Source organism: Tachyglossus aculeatus, chromosome 23 (assembly GCF_015852505.1).
Source record: "Tachyglossus aculeatus isolate mTacAcu1 chromosome 23, mTacAcu1.pri, whole genome shotgun sequence".
In the NCBI taxonomy this organism is placed as follows: Eukaryota; Metazoa; Chordata; class Mammalia; order Monotremata; family Tachyglossidae; genus Tachyglossus; species Tachyglossus aculeatus.
The window spans coordinates 3,504,841-3,521,845 of record NC_052088.1 but is presented as its reverse complement, the minus strand read 5'-3'; the positions used below and the strand labels follow the sequence as shown (position 1 = coordinate 3,521,845).

At 43.3% G+C, this 17,005-nt stretch overlaps 1 protein-coding gene across 6 annotated transcripts in view; it reads left to right on the top strand.

Annotated features, from left to right (window-relative positions):
* The window catches only part of FUT8 (fucosyltransferase 8), a 392,751-nt gene that overhangs the window by 200,150 nt on the left and 175,596 nt on the right, over positions 1-17,005 (top strand). For all 6 annotated transcript variants that reach the window (XM_038765688.1, XM_038765691.1, XM_038765685.1 and 3 more), the window contains 2 exons: positions 692-755; positions 11,865-12,277. In XM_038765688.1, coding sequence (XP_038621616.1) covers positions 12,075-12,277 — 203 coding nt within the window. In that variant the 5' untranslated portion in view covers positions 692-755; positions 11,865-12,074. The remainder of the gene's footprint in view (positions 1-691; positions 756-11,864; positions 12,278-17,005) is intronic.

The following is a 17,005-nucleotide window of genomic DNA, read 5'->3' as shown; positions in this document are numbered from 1 at the left end:
AATCGTGTCACTTGCCCATAAGGAGCTTACAGTCTAGAAAAAGAATACAATAAAAGTCAAAGACAAAGTCCCTGCAGTCTAGGGGCTTAGAATTTAATGAGTGGAGACATCCAGATGTAGATTGAATGCATACAATGTAACTATTTCTAATTTTGGTCAATTTGGGGGATTTTGGGAATGCAGAGAAGAGTAAAATCAAAAATAAATGGAAAAGAAATAAATGGAATAAATAAATTGTTTTCTGCCTCTTTTTTCCCCTCCCTCTTCATTTTTACCCCCTTTCCCTTCCCTCTTTCCTGTTCTCCATTTTCCCCTCTCCTCTTTCTCCATCATCACTTTTCTCCCTCTTTACATTTTCTCCTTTTCCCTTTTGCGACCCCATCCCCTGGAGCCATCCACATAACACATCCTGGAATGGGAAGTAGAGTGGTCTGATGGAAAGAATGGAGGTCTGGGAGTCCTTAGAACTAGACTGTAGTTCCAGTCAGCCACTTAGTGCTGTGTGACCTTGGCAAGTTGCTTAATCCCTCTGAGCTTGTTTCCTCATTTGTAGACTGTAAGCTCCTTATGGGCAGGGATCATGTCTACAACTCTGTTGTATTAACCTTTCTTAAGCAAACTGTAAATACTCAAAAAATACCTTAAAAAAGCTGTAAAATGGGATGATAATCCTTGCCTCTCTGTCTTTCAGGGATGCTGTGAGAATGCTATGAAAGTGCTTTGGAAAAAATAAAAAAGGGCTCCAGAGAAAGAAGGTAAGTCCAGTTCCAGGTATCAGGACTGTGTTCATGCCGAACCTTGCCGTCAGCAGAAAATGCATTGTTATAGCCACTGGGTCTGACTCTGCATAAACTCAATCCTCTCAACCCCTCCTAACTCACCTCACTAATCTCCTACTACAACCCAGCCTGCACACTCCACTCCTGTATCATCAGCTTGCTCAGTGTGCCCCAATCTCGTCTATCTTGCCACTGACCCCTTTCCCATGTCTTCCCTCTAGCCTGGAACTCCCTCCACCTCATATACACTGGACCACCTCTCTCTCCACCTTCAAAGCATTATTAAGGTGACATCTCCTGCAAGAGATGTGATTAAACCCACCTTTCCCTGGCTTGCTCTCCTTTCTGCATCATCTGTGTGCTTGGATCTGTGACCCTTGGACATAAGATATTAGCCCCACCTCCAACCCCGCAGCATTTATAAACGTGTCTTTAAATTATACAATATAAATTAGTTATTCATATTAATGTCTGTCTCCCTGTCTATACTATAAGCTCGTTATGGGCAGGGAACGTATCTGCTAATTCTGCTGTATTGTACTCTTCCAAACGCTGAGTACAATGCTCTGCACATAGCACTCAATAAATACAATTAATTTATTCGTTGTTTCATGACCACAGTCATTTCTTCTGACACCATGTTTTGTGCTTTATCCAGATAAACTGGCAATACTGAATTATACTCTCCTGCGCACTTAGTACAGTGCCCTGCACAAAGTAGGTGCTGAAGCACTGTTGATTTATTGATTGACTAAATAATAATAATAGTGGTATTTGTTAAGCGCTTACTACATGTGACACACTGTTCTAAGCACTGGGGGGGATACAAAGTGATCAGGTTGTCCCATGTGGGGTTCACAGTCTTCATCCCCATTTTACAGATGCGGTAACTGAGGCACAGAGAAGTTAAGTGGCTTGCCCAAGGTCACTATCAATTTATTCAAAATATGGATTTCAGAATTGAAATACCTTAATTGTTTGGCAGTTTTGTATTTTTATGCACCGTGATCATTGAATTATTATTAGTGTCATATTTGGGTCTTTGAAAGTGACCCAAATTTGGAAAATTGCAAGGAATTTTCAGCATTAACACTAGCAAATTGTAATAAATAAGTGCCAAATAATCATTTTGGTTTCCTGACTTTAAAGCAGCAGCATATTTCTTTTTATGTATAACTAACCTAAATATAGTTCATACAGATTTTAAGCATTATTTGGGGAGCTATTGTGAACAGACTATTTATGATTACTGTTTTTGTGCAGAGAAATTTCTGAGGCAACTGAAAAGAATTCAGTATAACTTTTATTTGGCTAGTTAATTATACTACTTGACTATGTCTTAAGCTTTTTCTATTAAATAAAGTTAATTATTGGGATGGTTCTTACTGTCTGTAATCTACTGTAAAGAAATAAAATTCTCTCTTTAGCAATCTGTAGAAGCTGGAACATTGTAATTTATTTTAATTAACTATCATTAAAATTGAGTGTGCCTCAAGATGATATACCTTAAACAATCTCTTGTCCTCCAGAAACTGAGAAGGCATGAGCTTTAAATCACCATTAAATGATTTGTCAATCCTCCACTTTTGTTTCTCCAATTCAGTAGGAGTGTGCGGCCTCCTGGCCAATAATGGAGTTGAATGATTAATAATTTTGCTATTTATTAAGCACTTGCTGTGTGTGTGGCAAGCACTGCTCAAAGCACTGAGATAGAAAGGATGACTCAACTGGACATATTCCCTGTCCAGGGATCTCAATCTGAAAGGGAGAGAGGAGTCCCCATTTTAGAGATGAAGAAGCAGGCCTAGAGGAGTGAAGTGGCTTCCCCAGGGTTACAGAGAAGGCAAGGGGCAAAACTGGGATGAGAATGGGGGTCTCCTGGCCTCCAGTCCCATTCTCTTTCCAGTAGGTCTCATTGTCTCTCGATAAGTGATGGAGTTCAGTGGAGAGTGGATTCCGCCTGTAGCAATCTATTTCATTCAACTCCTTTTCAGTACATTTCTGGTACTCCTACACCCTGTAAACCCATTGATCACCAATAATAATAATAATGATGGTATTTGTTAAGCGCTTACTGTGTGCCAAGCACTGTTCTAAGCACTGGGGTCGATACAAGGTAATCAGGTTGTCCCACGTGGGGCTCACAGCCTTAACCCTCATTTTACAGATGAGGTAACTGAGGCACAGAGAAGTGAAGTGACTTGCCCAAGGTCACATAGCAGAGAAGTGGCGGAACCGGGTTTAGACCCATGACCTCTGACTCCCAAACCAATACCTTGGGGTCCCAGCCGCGTCTGCTGATGGTTTCCTTGGTGAGACCCCAGCGATTGGCATGGCTGATGTGTCTTTTCAAATTGGGGTCTACCCTTGCGGGAGACCACACATGGGGCACTGCTGTCCTGCAGCACAGATTGCCCCCATATAGGTTGGGCAGCTGGCTTTGGGGGCACTGGCAAAAAAAGGTGGGGAGCAACAGCTACTGGCTCACCCAGGGCTCCTAGCTTCCACTTAACCCACACCCGGGCTGCAACATTTTATAGGACTTGGAAGAAACATAAAATGCATCTTGACCTATAAATAACAGAACCGTTGATTTTTTTTTAATCGATTGATATTGACAGTCAACTGAAAACTTGAAATTCTGTCAGGTATCCTCATAAGGAACTGTTTTCAACGGAAAGCCGCTAAGAATTTCAGACATAATTAAATGATAGGTCACCTGTTGAGGGAGGTAAAATACTTTTATCTAATTTTCTAGCTTTTCATCATGAAGTTACAAAGCAAATATGTCGAAGATGCAAGTGAAAAGACATTTCCTTAACTATACTGTTTCTGATCCATGGGAGGTTTACAGTTGGGAAAACAACCCCCTCTACCTTAAGAAAGATGCTCCATAAGGGAGAGGGAATGCCAAGGGGAGAGGGGATTCATGAAAATCGCTCTTCTCCGGGTACCCGCCCCTCGCCTTGCACACACATACTCCAGGGTTTGTAGATTATGCAAACCCAGAATCCCTTGACTAGGAGGGAGGGAGGGAGAGAGGGAGCCCGGTGGTGATGGTAAGGTGAGGGAGGCAGATGGAGGAGTCTTGTGCATCAATCAATCAATCAATGGTATTTGATGAGCACTTTCTGTGTGCAAAGAACTGTACTAAGCACTTAGGAGAGTATAACACAACAGAGTTGGTAAACATGTGCATCGCCCCAAAGGCTTAGAGGTCAGGTTTACGGTACTTTTGCAGACCAGATTTCCTGCAGTAGCAGTTGATGAATCTATCTGCTTGTAGCAATCAGGAGTGGGGACTTGAAAGATCAGGATTGGATAACAACAGCCACAAATGCCACAAGTGGCAAATAATGATGGAGTGCCTACAAGCCAATAAGTGGTCAGCAGGATGTTGGATATGTTGGGTAGCGGTTGGAGGGTCAAGAAGAGTGGGGAGGTGTGTGCCCAACAGCATTTTTGGAAAGGTGGTCCCAGCAGCAGAGGGAAATAGAATTGAAAGTCAGGGTTGGTCAGTTAATCAATTGTATTTATTGAGTGTTTACTCTGTGCAGAGCACTGTACTAAGCACTTAGGAGAGTACGGAATGACAGAGTTGGTAGACACATTTCCTGCCCAAAACGAGCTTAGGGACTAGAGGACAGGGTTTGGGTGGGAAGGTGAGGACTTTTGTTTTCAGACAATGTTATGTTTGAGGTGACTGCAGGACATTCAAGTAGAGATGTCCTGAAGGCAGGAGGAAAAACAGGACTCCAGTGAAGGAGAGAGATCAGGGCCAGAGAGGTAAATTTGGGAATCATCTGCAAAGAGATGATAGTTGAAGTTGATGAAAATTCATGGTTGATGCCTAGGTTGTGGGCTTCAAAAACTGGGAGTATGATGTTACTGTCAGCTGTGATGGGGAAATTAGGTGTGGGAAAATATTTAGGCAGGATTCTGAGTTTAATTGTAGTCATATTAAAACTAAAATTCTTCCTGCTCTCCAGGATTGTGAATGTTCCCCTTTGGGTATTCTTGAGTATTTTTTATGGTATTTGTTAAGCGCTTACTATGTACCAGCCACTGTACTTATTAGCGCTGCAGTAGATACACACTAATCAGATTGGACATAGTTCATATCCTACATGGGGCTCACAGTCTTAATCCCCATTTTACAGATGAGGTAGCTGAGGCCCAGAGAAGTGAAGTGAGTTGTCCAATGTCATATAGCAGACAAACGGCGGAGCTGGAATTAGAACCCAGGTCCGGACTCCCACACCTGCTGGGCTAGGCTATTATTCAGCTGTCATCCATTCTCCTAATATCTCCCTGCAATGTTAGGTTGCCATATGCATCGTGCCCATCCTGGCATGCTGACTGCTTTTAAAGGTCTCATTGTTGGTAATTTTATCCTGCTGTTTGATTGCCAGTGTGTCCAGGAGCTGGATGTTTCCACTATACTAGGTCCTGGTGTCACAGCGGCCAAATAGAAGCTTACACAGCACTGTAACAGCCTTGTAGAACTTGGACATAGTTCAGGCTAGGGTAGCCCCATATGTAAGGATTGGTGGAAAGCTCACATAGTAAGCGCTTCACAAATTCCCATTTTTTTTTTAATAAAAAAGGCACTATAGGAGTTGACTGGAACGATTGTGGTAGATTCTAGGTTTGGCTGCCATAAAGGTGAAGAGGCAGTCCAGTTACTGTATATTCCCTCAGCTCAGCCTAAGTTTTAATGCCACGTTGGTCCCAAAGACTCCTCCTTGATTTGGTTTTCTATCTCTTTGTCTGTCCTTGTGTCACTGGACAACATGCTACCCGAAAAGAAAAATTCAGGGTCAGCCCTGGCGATCCCTAATTGTGCGTAAGAATTGCCTCATGTAAACTGGCTCATAACTTAGGCCGTTTTCAGAGTAATTGTCCATCTGTAGCATTTTGTGGAAGCAGCGTGGCCTAGTGGATAGATGCTGAGCCTGGGAGTCAGAAGGATCTGGGTTCTAATCCCAGCTCTGCCACTTGTGTTCTCTGTGACTTTGGGAAAATCCATTTCAATTCTCTGTGCCTCAGTTTCTTCATCTGTAAACTGGAGATTATGACTGTGAGCCCCATGTGGGACAGGGACTGTGCCCATCCCGATTAGAATGCTTGACACATAGTAAGCACTTAACAAATACCACTGTGATTATTTTCTTCTGAGAAATATTCATAATCATTTGCATATTTTCTTGGGGCTTAACTTCTAGAGCCCAGTGATCGGTAAATAGAAGCTCCCAAATGGGTGATTCCAAGACTTCCAGGATTTTAATTGAAGGTCCTTGTGATAACAGAAGGCATTACATGTAGTGTTCTCTTGCTGTGTCATCTCATTTCGTCCCGCATTTCAGCAAGGGACGATTGATTCTGATCATGGGAAATTTTCTTTAAAGACCATAAAATTATATTTTAAAAACTAAATTGCAGCCAGAAGTAAGGACAGGTGCTATGCTCTGTTTCTGAGTACCTAATTGTCTTTTCAGCTCATGCGCAGTGCCCACGGTGTGACTCAGCATTTCTGTCTGTGTTATTTCTCTATAAAATCTTGTGAGTCAATTAAAGTAAACTCTGGAGACCAAAATTTATTTGTCCATGAAATTCTGGCTCTCCTTGAATGTCATGCTGTATAGTTATGCCTTTAGCTTGGTGGATTTATGGCAGTTTTGTGCCATTGCAATTTTAAGTAAAATGCTGCTGTGCTTAGTTTTATTGTTCTTTATTATTTCAATGGCTCTTCAAATCTTTTTCTGTTATTGGAAGGAATTATTAGCCCTGTTGGAGTGAGCTAGTGTAGGTTTATTTGTTATTTAACCACCAGGAAAAGGAATGAGAAAGTTCTCTCCTTATTGCTCATTGCTACAATATGGTTATGGGTTAGAAGTGTCTGATGAGATGATACCATAAACTAAAACATGACTTTTTTAAACACTCAGCCAGTCTTAGGTTGGATATTAAATATTATGTTTTCCATTTTCACACTGTAGTGAACCCATTCAGAGTATTTTTCCATGAATCCATTTCTCAGTTCCTTGTCATAGTATTTTGAAGCTCAAGAGCTGTAAACCAACCCCTGTCTGGTCTTCTGACCAATGCTGACAGGAGTTGCAATTTACATGAAAATTATATGGATGGCTTCAGAGGTTGTCTGGACATTCTGTCAATTCCCAAGCTGGTGGGGTTTAATTACTGTCCTATATGGCACTGTCTCCCCCGCTCCCTGTCATAGTCATATGATACAATCCCTAGTGTTTCTCTACCCGCACCCCACCAACCCCTCCGCCCCCAAACCACTCCCAACCCCTCTCCCAGGGAATTTACAGTCATGCTGTCTCCAGTGGCCAGATGAGTCAGTTAATAACATTGGTGGTATTTGTTAAGCACGTAATGTGTAATAAGCACTGTACTAAGCCCTGGGATGGATTTAAGATAATCGGGTTAGATACAGTCCCTGTCCACATGGGGCTAACAGTCGTAGGAGGGAGAACAGGTATTGATCAGTTTGTGCTGAAATTTTCAAGTTAGTAGGAATTAATAGGATTTGTATTTTAAGCCACTGTGGCATCTACAGATTACCAGTTTTATCATGAATAAATTATGGTTTGTCCCTCGCTTCTCTCTCAGCTAGCAATTCCACTCACACCACCCCTACCCACCACACTAAGTGCTCTGCATTTAAGTGCTTATTAAGTACTATTGATTTAATGCTTGATCTGAGTGGCCCTAAAACTTTCAGCAGGCAGGTGGAGAGAATTGAAAATGGAGTGGGTAGATGAAGCACCCTGAAAAGCAAAGACCCTACCCACCTCATCATTTCTTCAACATGTAAATTATTTTTCTACAGTTTTTGCAGGAGGGAGGCCTTGTCTGTACTTGCTTCTTCTTCTTCTCCCTCCCCTAAAGCTCCCCTCTTCTCAGAGAAGGGCTGTTGGGAGGTAGGGAGCACTGGTTACCTTACCGCAGGAGAGGTAGGGGGAGGATACCAGGCCCCAAGGAGGGTGTGGGGTACTCTCTCCCAAATTACACTTTGAATAAATTATCAGGTGAGTAGGGATTTCAGTGTTCAGGGTGCTTTCCCTGCAGTGGTGGTGTTGAAGCTTACCTCACAGCTCCTGGAAAGACCTGAGCCTGCAGTGTTGGATGCTCATGTTTCTTCCCACTAACTGCAAGGTTTTTAGCATCCAACATTCCCAGCTGTTCAGAGACATGGCCACTGGTAGGTTATTTGGTGTTCCACTGAGAAGGAAAATTGTGTGTATTAATTCATTGTCTCAAACATTTTGGAAGTTACTCTGAGGTTTTGTTGGGGGAACTTCTGGGATGCAAATAAAGGTGTTCCTATGCACAAATAACAGTTGAGTCAGAGTTCTGGGGAGAGGCAGGGAAGGTCCATAATCATGGAAATTGCATTGTTCCCTGGGGTATGTGCATGTGGTGCATCTAACACCCTGTTGCGGGGGAAGGGCCCCTAAATTAGCACTTCCACACCCTTCCTCCACCCACCCCACCTTTAATTCTCTCCAGATGCCTGCTGGAAGTTTTAGGTCCACTCAGATCATTCAGTGCATCAATGGTATTTAGTGAGCACCTACTGAGTGCAGAGCACAACACTAAATGCTTGGGAAAGTCGTGGATGGAGGAGGGAGTGGGATTGCTAAGTGGGTTTAGTGAGAGAGAAGCAAGGATCTAGTCACTTCTTCTTCCCTCAGTTTTCTTATGATAACAAAACAATTCAGTCACTGAGTTTCACATCAATTAGTTATATTTATTGAGTGTCACTGAAGCCAAGGTTAGATGATGTTCGCAGGAGAAAGCTACTGAGAATTTGGGGGAGATTAGGCTGTTGGATTTGGCAAGAAGGAGAAATACGATAAATACGATTGAATGAATGAATCATATGTTACGTCTGAGAGGACAATTTTTGTGGAGTGAAGGAAATGGAAGGCGAATTGAAGAGGGTCAAGGAGAGAATTTGAGGAGAGAAACTGGCTTGTAGACAACTGGTTTGAGTTTAAAGAAGAATGGTAGGAAGGAGATGGGGTGATAATTGGAGGGAGCCATAAGGTCAAGGGAGGTTTTTTTTTTAGGAAAAGGGAGAGATGAGCATGTTTGAAAACAGTGGGGGAAAAGCCATTGGAGAACTAACAGTTGAAGATGGTGGTCAGGGAGAGGAGAAGGAAGGGGGCAAGTTCTTTAAGATGTAAAGGGATGGAGTTGGAGGCTCAGATAGAGGAGGATTTGAGAGAAGACAGACCTCCTCTTGAGATTCTGCTGGGAAAGAGGAGAGAGTCGAAGATGAGGTGGGAGTAGGGAGAGACTGGAGAGGAGCAGGAGAGATTTGGGGAGCTAAGTCTCCTTGTTGACGTCCCTGCCTCCTGTCTCTCCTCACTCCAGTCCATACTTCACTCTGCTGCCCAGATCATTTTTCTACAAAAACGTTCAGTCCTTATTTCCCCACTCCTCTAGAACCTCCAATCTGCATCAAACAGAAACCATCGGCTTTAAAGCAGTCAATCACCATTCCCCCTCCTACCTTACCTCTCTGCTCTTCTACAGCCCAGCCCGCATGCTGTTGCTGGGCTTCAGCAGCCCAGCCGGCAATGTGCCTCAACCATCTCACTGCTGACCTCTCAGTCACGTCCTGCCTCTGGCTTGGAATGCCATCCCTCTTCATTTCCTAAAGACAGTCACTCTCTCCACCTTGAAAGCCTTATTGAAAGGCAAATCACCTCCAAGAGGCATTCCCTAAGTCCTTATTTCCTCTTCTTCCTCTCCCTTCTGAATCACCCTTGCACTTGGATTTGTACCTTTTATTCACCCCCCCTCAGCTCCACAGCAGTTATGAACATATCCATAATTTACTCATATTAATGTCTATCTTCCCCTCTGGACTTTAAGCTCGTTGTGGGCAGAGAGCGTGTCTACCATCTTTGTTATATTGTACTCTTCCAAGCACTTAATACTATGCTCTGTATAAAGTGCTTAATAAATATGATTGATTGCTTGAAGAGACTTGGTAGACCTGTTCCCTTCCCATCTGCAGTTTGTCTAGAGATGTAGACAGATACTAAAACAAATTACAGATGCTGAGGGTAGGGTAGGGTAGTGCTGAGGGTAGGGTGAATATCAAGTGTTTGAAAGGAACAACTCTAGTTGTAGAAGCCAGAGTTGGTTTACAACACAAATCAAGGCTATACATGCTAAGTGAATATCAGAATAATAGACGGATCCCCCTGAAAAAGGACTATTTTAATTCATGCTGTTTAAGTAGGCTGTTACAATTTGCAGCCATCTTCTCCAGCTCCTGGGGCAATATTCAGCGTTGCTGACTGATTGACTGATGCTTCAGAGAGATGAAAGAGTCAAAAGCAGGTGGCTTCCTCTTAATCGATTCCCAAATCTTTAAAAATGGATGTGCCTCATTCTCTTCTCAGCCGGCCTTCCCCCATTGCCCATTTCTCCACCTCCATCCTCTCTACGGAGTGATACTCTTCCTCAGGGGCCCCGGTCCATTGCACAAACGCCAACCTCCATATTCCCTGGCTCGGGCTGCAGGACTGCTGTGTTGTGCTGTGCTGTGCTGTGCTGTGCCATGAAAAGCAGCGCACGATCACAGAGAAGCAGTGAGGCCTAGTGGATAGTACACAGGCCTGGGAATCAGAAGGACCTGGGTTCTAATTTCGGCTCTGCCACTTGTCTGCTCTGTGACCTTGGGCAAGTCACTTCACCTCTATGTGCCTCAGTTCCCTCATCTGTAAAATGGGAATTAAGACTGTGAGTCCCACTTGGGACATGGACTGTGTCCAACCCAATTTTTTTGTATCTACCCCAGAGCTTTAGTACAGCACCTGGCACATGATAAGTGCTTAACAAATACCATAAAAAAAAATCAGAGTGAAGAGACTTTGCTCTACCTAGTACCTGGGATGGTCTGGATGGTATCACATGATTTTCAGCTCACCTCCCTGCTTCCTGGCCCCACCCCCCTGCCCAGAAAGTCTGTTGACTTCATAATATAAAGTATGGGGGACCAGGTTGGGGGATTCTGTGAAGCGCCTCTGTGGTCAAACTCCCCTTCATCCTCCACCTGTTCCTGATCCAGTCACCACTGCTCCTCACTGTCATGGAAACCTGGCTCAATCCAGCTGCCCCACCTCTCTCTCCTGAGAGGGGCCTCATCTTCTCCCTCTCCCCTTGACTCACTAGGAAAGGAGGAGGAATCAGCTTGCTTGCTTGTCCCCTAAATGCCACCTTGGTACCATCCCTCTCTTTCTCATTCTTTGAAGCTCATGTCATCTTTCCCTTTCAGCCACTTGGCAATTGCTAGTTACTGTCATTTATCATCCACCTGACCTTACCTCCAACATGGACTCTAGGTTTAGTAAGCAACTGAGCACCCAGTAAGTACTCAGGACTATTGGTTGATTGATTTTGAAAATGTGGCTCTGTCGGAAAAGACTGTATCTAAAGGGAGGTACATTTTCCCAGATTTGAATGGAATTACTTAGGTGCCCTTCCAGATTGTGCCCCAACAGGCTATCCAGGTCACATGATATCACTGCATATCCCTCTCTGACCCACATCCCCTTCTGTACCTGTTCCTGGGATATTCATGAAAAACAAGCTAGCCCCGTAGAGAATGGGAGGGATAAAGTTGCTGAAATGTTTTAGTAAGACAGAATGATTTGGGTTTCTGTTTGACTTCATGAGGAGTGATAGTCCCAGATATCCTGTAGGGGGCATTTCTGGTTTAATCAATGCCATTGATTGATAGATTGATTTTCCAAAGCTTACCAAGAAATGGTATCAAATAGTGAGAAAGAAAAGTCACGAGACCTCATATTCCTGTAGACTTAAAGCTAATCATGTTATCACCCCCCAGATCCCTAATATGGAAAGTTGATTTACTGTGGGGACTTAAAAGCTTTTCATTTTCATTGACTCACAGTTAGCAACAATAACTAACATCTGCCTCATTGTCAGGACCAATACATTTATCTTCCATTCCATTATACATTCCATTATCCACAAACCACATCATTTAATTAAATACATTTCTTATTCTTTCCACAGACTATAAAATCTGCTAAGCAGCTGACCCAAAAGCCTCCCAATTATAACAGCCTAAGGAATCACCTTAGGCCTCAGGTAATACCTGACCTGAAGCCTATGTAATGTGTTGAAGCAGGAGTAGAAGGCGTCCACCTTCGTGCAGGTGAAGAAGTTACAATGTTTGCCAGTTTGTGAGGTGCAGGAGTTTGGGAGTGAGTCGACGACCTGAAAATGCGACCATGGACTGGCTCCTGGCGTTGGATTATGCTCATCCTCTTTGCCTGGGGAACCCTGCTATTTTACATAGGTGGACACTTGGTGCGCGACAATGACCACCCCGATCACTCCAGCCGTGAACTCTCTAAGATCCTGGCCAAGCTGGAACGTTTAAAACAGCAGAATGAAGACTTGAGGCGCATGGCGGAGTCTCTCAGGTAGGTGAAGATATCATTCAAAAGAAGTAGGACCAGAATTGGGATGTGATTCATGTAGATGTGATACATCAGGCTGTGCTTGGACAGCATTTGATTTGTGCTGCAGGGATCTTCACAAGTTTTAAAACATGAATACCAGAGATTCTTGTGTACATTTCTTATGAAGATAAATACCTCTGATGCCTGGTTTAACTCAGTGTAAATTGTTTTGCCAAAAAAGAGTGAACCATTTAATTCACTGATTTGTGGGCTTACTCTCTTTTATTTATATGACCCTATTGAATTCTATCATGTTTTTATATTTCAACAGTCCCAAAAATAATTTTATTTTTGCAGTGTGAATAGTTGTTTTGGTTTTAGACAGCCTTCAAAATAAAAATCGAGCGGCTACAGTTTTGACACAGGATATTTGAAGTGCTTAAACAAAATTTCTGCCCATTTAAGAAGTAAACAATCATCAAAAAATACAAATGGAGCAGGAATGTGGACTGCTACCACTCCCAGTGAGGTGTAGGGTAGAGAACAGGAGACAACAGCTCCCATCAAGTCAGGCACCTTTAATTCCACTCCCTCCTCGCAGGGCTCAGTGCACAACCACTGGTCCAGGCATGGAGCGATCCACAGACAGTGTTCCAGGGACTGAACGCGGGCTGCTTACATGAGTGGGGTTTTAACACATCCTTTCATCTGTGTAAACCCACCCCCCAGATTGACACAGTCAGCTATCCTTGGCCCTCCCAAAGATGCTTTCACAGTCACTGATCAGGAAAGTAAATCTAGAATGTTTTTCTTGTTGAAGTAAGTAAGGCTGCCACATTGGAAAATGTAGGAGTTTTTTTCCTCAGTTGCATCGAGTTATACTTCTTTATAAGATAATCCCCTTCGGTCACACATCAAAATTGTGTTTACGCACAAAAACATACAAAATGACTCAAGTAGAAAGAGTGTTGTAGTGAAGGCTTTCTACAAAGAATTCAAGAAATGAAAAAATGCTTTCCAGTTAAATAACTTCTTGTCCTCTATGCCACTAACTGGGACAGTTAAAGATGAGAACCTGTTTTCTAGGCTTTTCATTCAACTCAGTGTTAATAGCCACTTTATAATTGTGTCAAGTAATAGTACTAATATTTCTCTCCTGGGCCTTTGACATTTGATTAAATTTCAAAGAACTCTTAAAATTTCTGATTCCTTTCGTTTCCACTTACAATCCACATCTTATTTCTCAATCTTCACAATATTTAGAACAGTTGTTTAGCTTCAGCCAGCAACAGCCCTCTGTCAGCAGTGTCCTGGGGTTCCTGCAAGAGAACCCCCTAAAAAACACCAGTCACCCTTCCATTCTACTTATCGGTCCAAGAATGAGGCAACAGGTTGCGAGCTCTGAGGTTACTGGGTTCAGAAATGCCTGGTCATCCCACACTGGTGCACTGACCAGTGTTCTGCCCAGAAGTCTTCCTGTATCCTCTCTAATAGCCCATATTTTTCATTCATTCAGTGGTATTTATTGAGCACTTACTGTTTGCAGAGCACTGTTCTAAGTGTTCCTCCCTAGTCCTGCCCCTAAACCTGGGTTTCCTCATCTCTGTTATCACTTCTTTGGTAGTTGAGACATTCCTGCATATTCTGTTGTTTGTGAATATTTTGCGGGTACCTTGCCAAGGGGTAGATGTGTGGTAGATGTGTGGTTACCACATCTTCTCTTCCTCACCCCCATCCAACTAGATTCTGTGCAGTTCTTTCAGAAGATCTCTGTTAGTTCTGCTGACACGACCCAATCTCCTCCTCTGATCATCCAGAGAGGGGAATTGATCCGCCTCACCTTTCTGTTTCTTCATCATTTCTCTTTTATTTTTTTTTCATGCTATTTCTAAATCACTTACTGTGTGCCAGGCACTGTTCACCATGGTTCGGAGGTAATCCCTTTGGCTTCCTTGGACTGCCACCTTGTCCATTTTCCAGCAATGATTAGATCACCCTTCCCTTTGTGGTTCACATTCTGTTTCTTTCACCCTGAATATAATCCCCTTTTAGTCTGTTGCAGCTCCCAGCTGCTACCCGACCCTGTCCTCTCTGGTCATCTTTTATTATTTTCTCCTCAAAGACTTTTTGTCTACCCCAACACCTTACATATATGTCAACTGATTCATGTCTGGGGTTTATGAGCCACTCCCCTTTCCAGTCCCTCTTCTGCTTACCTACCCTGTTCTCTCAGCCCTGTTTTCTAGTGCTGAAATCCTTTGCATTCACATTATAAGGGTTGGTCGGGAGTACTGAATCACCGACTCTTCCTGAATCATTTGGAGATTTTCAGATTCTGTGATGGCAACTCCAGCATTCTCGCTGTCACTCCACTTCCTGTTCTTTACCCTTGGTAGGGTTATGCCTGCTAGGTTTTGGGGGGCATTATGACCCCTGAGAAGGAAGCATCTTCTCTCTTGGTCTACCCCTTTTATGCACCCTCTACACCGTAAGCTTGCTGTGGCGGAGAACGTGTGTACCAACTCTGTTGTATTTATTTTCCGAGCACTTAATTACAGTAAGTGCTTAATGGATACCATGATTGAATGATTTTGGAACTGGATTGTGTGTAAATTGGGGCTGCAGAAGCAACTTGATCCTGGGTTGGGGTCCACTGACCGCCAGAGCACTGGAGAGGTTTGTGGAACACATTGTAGATCCAGGATTGGCCCCTTGCAAGGGACTATATGTCCTTGGATCCCTGAACTAGGGAATATACATTTTGTTTGATATATTTTTAAATAACCTTATGTGTGGACAGGAGCAGGGAGTTCTTTGTGTCTGTCATTCCAATGAACTTAGCTAATTTCCGTGGATAATGAATATGTTTGTGTCTTGAATGTGCAATAGTGATTAAGTCTGAATCATTTTATGAATCTTCCCATCATAACTACTGCTGAAGGAACCCAAAGACCTTGGCTGAGCTGTTGTCAAAACCTTGCTTTGCTACTTTCAAATGCTTTAATAAGTGTATGAAAATTTGAACAAATCACTGAAATATCAGTTTGCAATATTGAAGAGCATAGTCACCTCGAAGGTAGGAGCCGTGTCTTTTACTTAAGTCCTCTACTTCCAAATACCTAGTACAGAGTTTCATGCAATAGGCATTCCAGGTGCACTATTGATGGTACTTGAGAATACAAATTCTACCAGACCGATTTCCTTCTACAGTTCTTGTGGGCAAGGGAAAAGTCAACTGTGTCTTCTAGGCTGCAGGAAAACTTTGAATTCTGGTGTCCGGGACATTCATTACTTCATTCATTCATTCATTCATTCAATCGTATTTATTGAGCGCTTACTTTGTGTAGAGCACTGTACTAAGCACTTGGGAAGTACAAGTCGGCAACATATAGAGACGGTCCCTACCCAACAAGGGGCTCACAGTCTAGAAGGGGGAGAAAGGCAATAAAACAAAACACGTAGACAGGTGTCAAAATTGTCAGAACAGACATCTTCATTGACAGTTTGGAAAGTATGTTAACTGTTTATTGTTGATTGTTCAGCAGACTCGAGGGTAGTTCCCAGTGTCGCTCTTTCAACAAGTGGGATCGCAGAGAAATCCATCTTGAAACAGTGACATTAGGGTGGCCAACAGTGGCACTCATCTGGACGCATACGGCTTTATGAGCACTACTCAAAGGCATGGAACCTAGAGCGTTTCCCCCAGGGATCCCCTCCGCCACATTGTCATTTTGTTCCCGTTCCAGATCCTTGTGAATGGGGATAGGTGGTGTTTTTGAGTCATGGGTCCTGGAAGCAGGAGCTGAGGTAGAGGGAAGCTGGTGATTAAGATGAGAATACCAGACTTAAAGACATCTGGCACCATGACTTGACCAGACAGTGGGTAGACCAGCTGTGGTGACTGCTGTCTGGTTTTGAAAGCCAATGAATGGACACTCTTGGTGACCTAGATGAAAGAATAAAGGGCACGTCTAGCCAGTGGGCTGCTGAAACGAAACCCTGTGGGGTTTGCTAACACTTTGGAAGACAGAAATGAAATATGACATGATGGATCACTTGAAATATGGTCTTGCAAAAGCAAGATGAGGTTCAGTAGAGACAGGAAGGCCAAACAATCAAGGATGGAGAAATACTGGCTAGGCTCAGGTTTAGCAGAAAAACACTGGACTCGTGGTCCACCAGAAGGTAAATATGGATCAGCAAGGTATTGCGGTTCTCTAATAATAATAATTGTGGTATTTGTTAGGCTCTTACTATGTGTCAGGCACTGTACCAAGCTCTGGGTGGAATAGAAGCAAATCAGGCTGAACACAGTCCCCGTCCCACATGGGGCTCACAGTCTCAATCCTCATTTTACAGATGAGGTAACTGAGGCACAGAGAAGTGAAGTGATTTGCCCAAGGTCACACAACAGACATATGGTGGAGCAGGGATTAGAACCCATGTCCTCTGACTCCCAGGCCTGTGCTCTGTCCATTAGGACTTGCAGTTTGTTGTGGCAGGGAACAAGTCTATCAACTCTGTTGTATTGTACTCTCCCAAATGCTTAGTACGCTGTTTTGCACACAGCCAGCACTCTACAAATCCATTGATTGATTTAAAAAGCCCACCAGCCACTGTGGTGTATTAACAGCAGTACTATTACAGTATTGTGCCCAGTTTTGGTCACTGCAGTTTATAAAAGGATATTTAGAAACTGGAGAGACCCAGGGAAGACTAACCAAAATAATTAAAGGCACAGAAAATAGG